General features: G+C 43.1%; 1 protein-coding gene across 1 annotated transcript; it reads right to left on the minus strand.

Annotated features, from left to right (window-relative positions):
• Window positions 1-5,904: 5,904 nt before the first annotated feature.
• traip (TRAF-interacting protein) lies at window positions 5,905-12,113 on the minus strand. Its single transcript, XM_061220171.1, has 16 exons — window positions 11,954-12,113; window positions 11,677-11,789; window positions 11,135-11,192; window positions 10,936-11,022; window positions 10,629-10,668; window positions 10,381-10,508; window positions 10,148-10,242; window positions 9,684-9,797; window positions 9,358-9,445; window positions 9,106-9,195; window positions 8,699-8,787; window positions 8,080-8,232; window positions 7,942-7,987; window positions 7,551-7,664; window positions 7,350-7,400; window positions 5,905-7,008 (listed from the first exon to the last, which is right to left on the minus strand). The coding sequence occupies exons 2-16, from the start codon at window positions 11,772-11,774 to the stop codon at window positions 6,826-6,828; spliced, it is 1,434 nt and encodes a 477-aa protein (XP_061076155.1). The 5' UTR covers window positions 11,775-11,789; window positions 11,954-12,113; the 3' UTR covers window positions 5,905-6,825.
• Window positions 12,114-13,098: the final 985 nt, after the last annotated feature.

Raw genomic sequence — 13,098 nt, forward strand, 5'->3', positions numbered from 1 at the left:
TTTCTGTGGTCTTCCGGGTCTTTTGGTGTTGCTGAGCTCACCGGTGCATTCTTTCTTTTTAAGAATGTTCCAAAGAGTTGATTTGGCCACACCTAATGTTTTTGCTATCTCTCTGATGGGTTTGTTTTGATTTTTCAGCCTAATGATGGCTTGCTTCACTCATAGTGACAGCTCTTTGGATCTCATATTGAGAATTGACAGCAACAGATTCCAAATGCAAATAGCACACTTGAAATGAACTCTAAACCTTTTATCTGCTCCTTGTAAATGAGATAATGAGGGAATAACACACACCTGGCCATGGAACAGCTGAGCAGCCAATTGTCCCATTACTTTTGGTCCCTTAAAAAGTGGGAGGCACATATAGAAACTGTTGTAATTCCTACACCGTTCACCTGATTTGGATGTAAATACCCTCAAATTAAAGCTGAAAGTCTGCAGTAAAAGCATATCTTGTTCATTTCATTTCAAATCCATTGTGGTGATGTATAGAGCCAAAAAGAGGAGAATTGTGTCGATGTCCCAATATTTATGGACCTGACTGTATATAGCCATCCGGCAGGATGTGGACCACTACCCTTCTCTGAGATTTCAGTGACACACAATCGCAGCCAGCTCCACACTTCTCACCATGAGACTTAAACCAAGTGCCCAGTTTGAACACAATGCTAAAATATTTAAGACATTTAATGCTTAATATTAATATTAGTATCTTAATAAAATCTCATATTAAGATATTTAAAAAGGGTTTCCCAGGAAAGAATATTTGTACCTTGCAGGTCGATGTGCATTTTCGCTCCATTCAAAGCTGTATTTGAATTCCTTTTTCAGGGTCTGGTTTGCTGGGGTCATGGGTACAGTGCCCTGGGCTGTATCTGTCCCCTTCACACGCCCCCTCTGGTTCCTGCCTGCGTTCAGAGATTCCCTGGCAGGGCCGCTGTAAACACCCCGGCCCGTATTTTAAACAGTGCCGTACCAAAAGCAAAAAAAGAGAGAAAAATCAGCTGCAGATGTTTACACTCGGGGGCCCAAAACAGGAAGCAGCCTTGAGTCTGGAAAATAGCAACACTCCATGACCCGATAGCCTGGAGGTATACGTCCCCATCAGCCACAGCTCATTACAAGACGCCTCACTTTTCCCATCCCCCAAACATACACGTTGCCATTGTCAGAAATAGCTTTTTTGACAACTGGCTTGCTAATTGGGAGAACTGAATGGAATACAATGGAAGTCATTTCCACTTGACAATGAAAACTAATGAGCCATCCTCTAATGGGAGACTTATATGGTAAAAATCATTTCTCAATTCAGCTCAATGGGCTTTTAATGGACCAGGGAACAATTGCCAGCTTTTCCACACATAAAAGACTTTCCTGTTTTTTTAATTCCCTCTAAAATATTGTGTGACAACAATGGCGATATACAAAATGAAGATCAAAGAATTTCTTTGCTGGATAGACCATAAAACTGCAGGCTGAAATATGGTTTTTGGAGAGCGATGGGAGGAGTATTAGAGGGGTTCAGCATTATCTTGCAATGGGGTAAGGGACAGAGACATGGGGTAATAGCACAGCCTGAATGAATCAGCAGCCTGGCCATCCCTGGGAAACGTGGATATCAGATGAGCCCGTGGGACTCAATGTCCCCCACATCCCCACTCCCCAGTGAGCACACTCTCAGATCCCTTTTAAGGGGCTCAAACTTAATCTTGTGAAGATTTATTGTGCTTAGAAAAACAATTACAGGCCATGAATCAAACCAGAGGGCCGATGTAAGCGGATGGGGAGTTTTCCTACTCCATCTCTAAATATAGATAGCACGCAGCCCAGTCCATTTGGAGAGTCTCAAATAATAAAGCCTTTTTTCCTGTTGCCATGGCACCCCAGGTGAATGCACTAGTGCTATCAGGATCTATGTGCTCACAGACCTTTTCCATAGTTAACCTGCCATGGTCACTGCTTCGTTTTTTAACTGTTTTTGCCCCCCGGATGTTCCAGCTGTGGTACATACTGTTCTCTTACATAAAACACCCAGTACATTTCCCCCCTCTAGAAAATCACAGAGGATCTGGCCTTCTACATGGAAGTATGTGCCATCACGTAAGGACCAAGCCAGCCAGAACATCTTAGACACAACACTGCTTGGAGTTCTTTCCATAATTGGAAATGCCCAATCGCATAGTCGTGTTCACATTGTCTGTGGGAAGTACGCACCCTCATCCAAAGCATTTCATGTCACCATCTGCTTCTTTTCACACTACAGCCCACAAGCTATGTCTGCACAGACATGAGTTAGAAGAAGCCAGGAGACAGATCCTTGGTTAGCAGCACACAGCCAGAACACAATAACAACTTATGTTCTCTGGCACAGGGTTCTGTGTTTCCATAGTGGGATATTGAGGAGTTTGTAATGGACGGCTACACTGCAGCATGAGAGTGATATGGTACAGAGCAGTATGTGGGTCTAAGATACAGTGCAGTATCAGAGTAACAACCTAGATTGCAGTGTATGGTGGTGGTATGTTTTAGCCCTACATTGACTTGTTCATTGTTAAAGAGTTTAAGGTGAGAGATCAAAGCAATAAACACATTCATGAAAAAAGACCCAATAAGCACTCATAATACATTACATACTCTCACTTTATTAGGTATATCCCCTGTACACCTACTTATCCATGCGATTATCTAATCAGCCAAACGTGTGGCAGCAGTGCAATGCATAAAATCATGCAGATACGGGTCAGTAGATTCAGTTAATGTTCACATCAACCATCAGAATGGGGGGAAAAAAATGTATCTCAGTGACTTTGACCATGGAATGATTGTTGGTGCCAGAGAGGGTGGTTTCACACACAACAAAAAACAAAAAATATCCAGCGAGCAGCAGTTCTGCAGACAGAAATGCCTTGTTAATGAAAGAGGTCAGTGCAGAAGGGCCAGACTGGACAAAGCTGACAGGAAGGTGAGAGTAATGCAAATAACCACACATTACAACAGTGGATATGCTACAGCAGCAGAAGACTTAACTCAATAAGTCAAATAAATACCTAAAAGTGCTCACTGAGTGTATACTGTCCTGGTCTCAAGTATGGACACAAAGAATACCTATTATTCAAATACGCGACCGTGAAAATCTTATCTTAAAGAAACAATCCAAGAGTAATTTTTCAGGATAATGAAGGAAAAGACAACAGAAAGAGAACTAGCCATTGCAGCACGATAGTCCTTGTCATGCTGTAATTACAGGAAAATGAATCACAACATGGTGTGCGTGCCCTGCGATGGACTGCCGACCTGTCCTGGGTGTATTCCTGCCTTTCGCCCAATGTATGCTGGGATAGGCTCCAGCCCCCCTGCGACTCTGTTCAGGATAAGCTGGTTAAGATAATTGATGGATGGATGAATCACAACATTCTGGAGGTGTCTCACCTGGAGCGAAATTCAGAGAAACACTTAATTTTAAATCAGAAATCAGCTTTAGTCACATGACAAGCATCACAACATGAGATGGGATTTTCCAGTAGGACCTGTTCTTCTCAAGGGGAATTTGAATACATTCAGCAGGGGGTGAGTGGAGGATTGACATGAGATGCTTTGATCTTAGTCACTTTCCATGACACATCAGATAGATTCCCCCCAGCAATCCTTTGGGTAGACAGGTCCACACTGAAGCTCAAGTGTGATTAACGTGAATCTGCAATCTCCCATTTCATACCTTACCTGAAGGAAAAACACCCTGCGGGTCAAAAATACGACTTTCTATGCAGATTACACTACCACACTACCTGAAGGATTAGATAGGCAAATAACCTCCTGCCTTGTTCTGATGAAGTGTTCTTTATTACAAATTGAATTTCAGTGTTAATAAAGCCTTCCGCACCAGAATGAAATACTAGGACAGAGAACACAGTCAGTATAATCATTAATAAAATGATTCTTTTCCACTAAGCCCTCAAAACAAGTGGCGCTCCAGAACAACATGCCTGGGGAGAGGTCCAGAACGGAATGCTACAGGTCAGGGGAGGGAGAAACTGAAATGCACTTCTGCCCCAATGACAGAAATGTTCATTATTCCAATGTCAATCATAGCTGATTGCATCACATCATATTGCCAGAATTTCCCCACCTAAAAAATGTAAATCATGGGTGAGGGAATAACTGCCCCACTCATGGCATGACCCAAAAGGAAGAGGGCCTGAGTAACTGAACTATCCCTAAATCACACCTAGTTTAGCCAATCAAAGGTTCATGCATATATATCAAATCTATGGCTTAGGAAATATTGTTTCATTACTTACAAGATATTGCATTTGAAAAATAATGAATACATTTAATAAATAAAAAAATAAAAATAAAAAACAAAGCATCAAGAAGCTGTCCTTCCAAAAACCCATCCTTCAGAGGAAAGGCCTGTTGTTTAGGCAGCATCAGAGCGAGGGGAGCAGGACTGGAGCCATGTGGAGAGAGGGATCCTCAAGTCCAGCCTGAGCCTCCAGATGACAGCCTCCCCTGCGGTCTCATCTCCTGTGTCAGGGCAACCCAAAGCCCGCCAGCCCCCAGGGCTCTGCAGCCAACAGACCCACACCAAAGCCCGGTCCGGCAGGTCACGAACCCTCTGCACTACGCTAAAGAAGTGTATCTGTCGCAAGCTTGACATTACTTAATCATGCACTTAATTCACATTTATGATAAAATCCTTATAAAATTAAATTTAATCAGAATCAGAATGAGACATATGGTGCAATTAATACACAGGGCATTTTTTTACAAGGCATCAGGGAGCAGTTGCAAGGAGAGGATGGAGCGCTATTGCCCATAAAACGATTGAAGGCTTTTGCTTTCCAAAAACAACACACATGGCCAGCAGACCCGGCCATAAAATTCAGGCCTCTGTAATTTAGCTAAGTCATGGGTCAGTGTCCACTTTAAATGGCCACTCTTTACAACCTGAGACAGCAGGGAAACGCTGCTGTCCACTGACCATTATCAATGACCTTTCACCCATTCACTTAACTAGCCGATATAAAGCACAAGGCACAGCCTGACGATTCCTTCAGGATACTGCAGAATACACAGGAATCCACAGCTCTCCATCCTTACTGGGATGTATGGCCACAGAGAATAAAAATAAACACTTGGGAGATTTGCCTTGGGAAGGCTACAAAATATTTTAATAAGTTTTGCAGCTCCTCATACATGCCATGGTTCAAAGTTTAGCATTTTGGTTCGGTCAAGACCCGGCCTAAAAATGTAAATAAGCATGCATTCGTCATCCAAAGCTTGTGGTGACGCAGCATAAAATAAAGTACATGCATTTTTACAGCCTTCGTATTCCATCACTTCAGTTCACGTTCAAGCCGTGTCTTAAAATGGTTGGAGGTCCGGTAAATACTTCATCTCTAGCAGTGAAACTGCTTAGACTGAAGACTTGGCTTGCAACCATCACAATGAGCTAGAATATAAGATCTAGTGATAATCAATAGAAACTCAAAATAACACGCCATCAATGCAGAGGTCACTAGTCACACCCTGGACCAAAACATCAACAGGAAATACCACCTGACTCAGAAGCATTTCCTGTCTCATTACCAACACACCAAATTGCTATCTGAACTGTGCCCAGATGTGGCACTTTCAGAAAACACAGCACAGCTGTGCAGATGGCCTCCCCTACTGGCCACTTTATACAAGTACACCCATGATGAAAGGCTGTACTCTACTGCAATTGCTTTACATACAATGCCCTCTGTAGGACACTTGGGCAATCTGTCAGCGCATTCATTGCGAGATTCCCTGGGTGAACCGATTTAAAGGCTTTCCATGAACATAAACTTCTAAATCGAAATTAATGCGCTTTGCTACGGGTATAAACACCCAAAACCCCAGACTATGCGCACCATACAATGAAGTGGAAATTGTAGTTTATTACATAAAGGACCATACACATCTTCAAATTCACACATATAAAGACAAGATTTCTTACAGGGACAGACACAAATTAAAATGACATGGAAAAACATTCTTATAAATCACAAATAAATAACCAGTTGTGTATAGCATGGTGTAAATCCCCTGCAGAACTAAGCCGTCATTCATTCAGACAGATTGCGGTTACACTTCATGCAATTGAAATGGACTGTGATGATACAAAAAGGTGACACAGCACATTAGGAGCAAGCCTGGCCTGCACACTGACTCACTGCATGCAGTAACAGACAGTAACACAGAATGAAATGCCTGATGAAAATATATTTTTATGGAACATGACAACAGCTCTAAAAATGTCCATCTCCCTACTTCCCCAACTTTAAAGCCCATAACGGCCACCCTAGCTCCCTTACCGTGCCTGGCTTGAGTGTTGTGGGAGAAACTCTCTTTCCACTAAAGGCAGAAGACTTTCCAGCTACATTAAAAAAGACAAACTGCAAGTGCACAAATTTAAGGGTAAGCCCCACTTGTTCACCTCAGTCTGCTACAGGATGAATGCAGATCTCAAAGGAACTGTGCGTGGCTAAAGAGTGGCTTCTAGTGGCCACTGTTGGAAGCCACGATTTGCCCCCTCCCTTATTCCTCCATCACAGTGGACAGACCTCATTCCCAGTCCTGGACAGCCGCAGAGTGCACTGGCTACTTAATTACTCAGCACTTAATTGATCAATTAAAGCAGTTAATTACAGTTAACTCACCTCACCTGGCTTCTTGGGTCTGAATTGGTTGCTGACATTGAGGCGAGAACAAACACCAGCACACCCTGCAGCTCTCCAGGACCAGGAGTGAGGAGCACTGTTTTTATCACTACAGTGGGCTGTCCCTTGTCAAGACTGTTTAGGATTTGTCCTCTAGCACAGCTGAAGACTTGAGGTGGTTGATGGCCTGATGGTCGAGGCCTGTTCCCTCCAGGAAGCTGTCCAGGGTGGTGACACAGGCAGGCAGCTTGCCAGTGGGCGGCCGGGTCACCTTCTTCCTCTTCCCCTTCATCACCAGAGGCCGGATTTCTGCCAGGGGAGACTGGAGGAGCAGCAGAGTCAAGGACCAAACGGACAGCCCTCTCCCCAGAAATGAGGGTAATGCAGATATGAACACACTGCATTCAGAGCAGGGGCCTGAAACCACTCAGGATTTCTCCATTCAAAATTCACAGACCAACCAATTAGACACACTGTTCTACAGTTCCTAATACCATTATTTATGCACACATTTCAGATGTTACTTTTCAGTTCTTTGTGAACATTCAGGTTTAGCATCACTGTTGTCCCATCGCAGCTGGGTGTCCCTACCTGCACCATCACATTGCCATGCGGGTGAAATAGGTACGTGTTGTCAAATGTCACAGTCACAGATAAGGATACAGGCTGAATGAATTTGGTTCTTCCTCCTAGACCATCGTAGCCAGTTCTCACCTGTAAGATTCCAAGAATTATTAGGGCCATACAGACAGCCGGGGGGGAGACAGAGACATGTCCCTGGAGGAGGGAGGTTTACAGAAGTGTGCCCCTTATCAGACCCCTGAAGGAGAACAGGAGGGAGAAAGCAAAGGAAGTGTGACTCACAGCGCCTACTCTGCTGCGCTGGGGATCCAGCATGCTCCCAAAAGTCTTCTTCCTGAACAGGATGGAGTTGCACAGGAAGGGCTGCATGGGGACATCCTCTTCCAGGGCACGGCTCTGCAGACAAACGGACAGACAGACAGACAGGCCGATAGGTGCACACACACAATTACAATCACACAGCACCAAGTCCGTGTTAGAATTTGAAGCAGTGTCAAATTTTTGTGAATTTGTCAAACAGCACAAGATGAGAGCCCCAAAACACAAGGACTATGTTTAAGAATAAATAATGAAAAACTAAACAAGTTTGAAGTTGGATTTGATACTATTCATTTGGGATATTATAGCATTCCTTGCCCGGTGTTTACTCCCCGGATTCAGAGTGAATCTGTACCTTGCTTCCTGCAGAGGAGCGGTCGGTGTGCGCTGAAGACGAGGAGCTGGAGGAAACACACAAAATCGGATGGAGCACACTCCTCAGAAGAGAACACACAAAGCGACACACACAGAGAGGCTGCTGAAAGAGACTCACTCCGCAGGGTCCAGCCGCATCTTCTTGGAAGGGACATTCCTGGGCTTTCTGTTCAGTTCAGGGGTGGACACGTCGAAGGTGACGTTGAGGTCGATGTCCCCGCTCCCCTGGGGCTGGTGAAGTCGAGGCTGCCTCAGCTCCACAGCCACAGGGCTGTCCAGGAAGACGCACGTTCAGCAGGTCAGCGACAGCCAATGAGAGCGCTCACTATACAACAATGCTATCGGAAAGCTACTAATGAATGAACAAGACTGATTAACACACCAAAATCATGGACAGCATTCACTGCTGACCTGCAGAATCCCAAATCCAAATACAGACCCCAACTTTACAGTTTTCACTCAGAAATGCCACAACTACTGCACTGGTATTTATAAAGGGCTCAGTGTTACAGTTGGTTTACATTTGCCCAGTCAGGCAAGCTGGTAAGAAACATACTTGCCCAGACATTTTTTTCTGGGATATGGCAAACCTTACCTGAGACAAAAGTGCATAGAAAAAATACAAGACCCCTGTAATAATAATTAGCTAACATTAATCACCAGTTATGTAAACCCCCAATAATGCAAAGCTGAGCTGTTCATGGTGGAGAGATGCACTGTATTAAAATGTCACAGACCTCTCAGTGAACAGCCTACTAAAAGCCTCATTGGTGCGAGTGGGTGTGCTCAGCGTTTTCTGCAATATCTCCACCTTCTTCTTTAGGCTCTGTCAGAAAACAACAAACTACCATATAACACACTACCATACTATGGGCAAGAATATGAGAAGATTTACACAGCAGGAACTGGTTACATTCACTAGAGACAGGTCTATCAATACGAACAAGCCTTTGTTGGGTCTGTAAAAATGTAACAGTTTCAAAACAATTGTCTTTTACTGATATATTTTGAAATGACATTCTGTACAAGCTCCAATCCCATTGAGGATTGAAACTGTTCACTACTGTTGAATGAATTACATTAAAATAAACCATTAAAAATGTCCCCATGCGCATGCTTTGGGAGCTCTTCACTAAAAGCTCACAGTGATCTCTTTATCAGAGTTACTCAGGTCTTCCTGCATGGCCTTTATCTCCTCTTTCATCCTGCTCATTTCCACTGTGGCTTTCTGCAACTGGAGAGAGCACAAAATCAGTGAGCACATATGATCGTCTAACACAGGAAGAGCACCACTAACACTGAGAAGTTCAGAAAGATTCTACACTATCACGTAACTGAAACATCCCCTTCAAACAGTCAGGCCAGAGCACAGCCATCTCAGCTGAGAGTGCCTTACCTTGCTGGTGGATGCAAATAACTCCCTCCTGAGCTTCTCACAGATGTCATTGGAGGACCTGTGGCTGGTTTTCAGGTTCTCATACTCCCTGAAGGGAACAAAGAAAAAAAACGATATAATGAGCAACACTACTTCTTTCATTAACAAGGAGAAAAGTACACATATTCATCGTCCTACAGGGTTTGGTGAAAAGATAGCAAAAAAAAAAAAAAAAAAAGAAAGAAGTGATTTGAAGTTTGAAAGCGCATGAGCGAATCAGAGGAGGAACCAGGTATCTGGGCCCGCATCTGGAGTAGCGATGGCAGTAAAGGGCCTGCAGCTCTTACTTCTTCAGAGAGATGCAGTAGATGGAGAGCTGCTCCACAGCAGAATGGCCCACCCCCATGTCTGTGATCATAGCCTCCACCTCTTCACGGTGTCCCTGCAGAACCAGGTTCAGACTGGACACACACAAGCCAATAACAAAACAGAATGAGAAACTACACAGGCACATAAGGCTGCAACATTTTGACCGTGAGCCTCAAACTTGTGACCGCATGAGTGACATGCAGTAAAGGACTTCAGGAGCAGGACCTCAAATTACACCATACACTTTCACACTGCTACCACACAAATCTTCAAATATATTACTATGGATTATGGTGCTTTTAGTGGTCTGCGATGGGTCAGCAACAGAATGAAATTGTCATGGCTTTGTCAAAGCAGGGCTATCATAATAGTAGGCTTTAAAAAATAGCGATTGTTCAAGGCCAGACCTCAAACCTCCTTTAAATGTACAAAGTATCTGTACCTCTCGTAGGTTTTCAACTTGGTCCTCATGCGTTGGGCCTCTTCCTTAGCAGACTGCACCTCATCCTGCTGGTTTTGCATGAACTTCATCTGCTTCTGAAAGGCGTAAATAGCACACACACCAAGATCAAGTCCAACCCCTGACAAATTCTATACCATCTCTATCCCCATCGTTATGATACAGCAGAGAAAGAGCATTTCTATTTCAGCCTGACTGCAGGTGACAGTGGTTACCCGCAATGCTGAGCAGATGGTCTCCTTGTCTATTATCTCCTTCTTCACAGTCACCAGATCCACTTTCTGCCTGTCCACAGTCTCCTTCAAGGCCTTTACAAGCTTATGTTGTTCCCGCCAGTCTTTTTCTGAAACAGAGAATGAAGGTAAACGCACAGACACTGCATTCCTTAAACACATCTGAAGGGAACTTGGCTTCAGCATACTTTTCATCCAGTAAATGTGTTAAAAGCTGTACTTTGTCTTACCTTTGGCACTAAGGAGCACTTTCAGTCTATCAAGTTCATTCTGAAAAACAGAACAAGATAAACATAAATTTAAAAAATTACTGGTGTGGGGAGTGAGCAGGGGATTCCAATGAAGTGCACGGCTTAGATGCGGATGTAGGACTGCAGTTTCACAATCTACAGCACAGCAACACAAAACAGAACTTTTCTCTGAGATTTGACAAGTTATCTGGATGGATAGAGAGATAGTACACCGGGCAAATTGAATCATACTTTAAAATCTTTGGGTGAACTGCCCCTTTAAGAAGAATGAAAACGCCAGCAATACCTGCAAACTCTCTGGGTCCACAGCCGAACTCTCCTCCTCTCCTCCCAAGTCAAAGAACAGCTTGTTGATGATATGCCTGGTGCTGACCTATGAATGGGTGTTTGGGGATCACAAAAGAATACCACACACATATGAGGGTGAACGCGCGATCACAAACAGCATAAAAAAATTAAGGAGAACATGAAATTCAGTTGAATACCTGTTTTCGGCACTGTGGACAGGTTTTATTAGGGGCTGTCTGGAACCACTGGAGAAGACTGAAACACCAACAACGAAAAACATTTAGCAATATGGACATTTAACTCATCCCTATATTGCTAGACATAGAAAGAGTAGCTATTCTTGTATTTGCAAAAAGTACTGACGGACCAGAGGCAACAGCAAGTTGTGAGAAATAGTACTCAATCAATTGTCTAAAAGTTTCAATAATTTAATTGCTGATTCATGTCAGTGAATCAGATAAGTTGACAGTTGCTACTGGACATTTGACAGAACATTGTGCCAGACTACATGCCCGCAGGTTTTTCCCCTGCTTTAATGCTAAAGGTATGATGCTCCAAATCAGTATCTCTCGAATGACTAATCCAATGAGGCTACGGTTTTGGATGTTCGTAATATACAAAATTGGAGTGCTCAACTCACACACCAACTTTCACATCTTTTACACAGTAAAAAAAAATCCAAAATTAGCTCAAAAAAGCGTTAAGACGAAACAATGCAGGTGTGAAAGCATCCACTTACCATTCATAATGGAAGGTATGGCCACAGTGAATGGCTGCCACATCTTTAGAGTGATCGAAGAAATCCGAACAGATTGTGCAGTAGGCTCGAATTGGCATTGTTCGTGAACACACCTGATCAGGGAAAAGCATTATTAGCAGTGCGAAACATAACCGGTTAGTTATCTAACGAATAATGTGCAATCTCTCTATTGTAGCGAGCAAGCTAACTGATTAGCTACGTTACACGATTGAAAGACAGCTTGTTAGCAATACTACAAATGTTACTATATACGCACAGATGACTCTTTGGGTTTTAACTTTGCTCTTCAAATCTCCCCTTCATGTCTTCCCACGTTAATATCGTAGTTTTGTTTTTGCACAAATAACTAGCTATATACAAAACCTATCCTAGCTGTTTTGGTAAGAGCTTTGCTGTGCCGCGCTCAGTTCAAACGTAATCGCGTACAATTTATACAACGACGGGGGCCTGGAGGGACCAAAATTCGCTTCTTGGAGACTGAGGAAAATGAGAGATATAACGTCGTATATTTTCTGACCGAGCTAGCTGCAACGCTTATGTTATGGAAGTACGGCAGTATTTAGCTTGAATGTGAACAATGCCCTTCTTTAAAAATATATATTTTTTTGGCTTCTTGGTGCAGACAATATCTTGATTGATTAAGGCGGTTGAACACATGGGTTTAAATTATCTCATTTTTAGTCAATCTTATTAAAAGAAAGCAGATTTTTTATTCTTTATGGCATGAATAGATATTTCTGACGTAACGCAACTAAAGTGGGTAAATAATCCCTCAAAGCATTGAGAGTAATTAAGACAAATTAACCATTTATCATTTATAATTTATAATTCTAGGATTGCAATTGTGGCTGGAATGAAATCATACCCAGGACCGAGTTTGAGAACCACTGATCTAGGTATTTTCTTGTTGTACTGTGCTGGTTGGCAGCGCTGTGGTTCTGATTTATGGCCTTGCATTTTCACTGAAATAGACATAAGCGCTATTTATTAAGATATACACTCAGGTAGCACTTTATTAGGTATTTCTTAGGGTTATTTTTTTTCTTTTTCTTCTGCTGCTGTAGCCTCCACTTGGAGGTTTGATGCATTGTGTGTTCAAAGATGCTCTTCTGCACACCACTGTTGTAATGTGTGGCTATTTGCGTTACTGTCACCTTCCTGTTAGCTTCGACCAGTCTAGCCCTTCTCCTCTGACCTCTCTCATTATCAAATCACAGATGATCAGCAGTTTCTGAGATACTCAAACCACCCTGTCTGGCACCAACAATCATTCCATGGACAAATTCACTTAGATCACATTTCCTCCCAATTCTGACATTTGTTCTGAACAACAGCTGAACCTCTTGATCACGTCCGTATGCTTTTATACATTTAGTAGCTGCCACATGATTGGCTGATTAA

This window comes from Conger conger, chromosome 14 (genome assembly GCF_963514075.1).
Source record: "Conger conger chromosome 14, fConCon1.1, whole genome shotgun sequence".
NCBI classification, from domain to species: domain Eukaryota; kingdom Metazoa; phylum Chordata; class Actinopteri; order Anguilliformes; family Congridae; genus Conger; species Conger conger.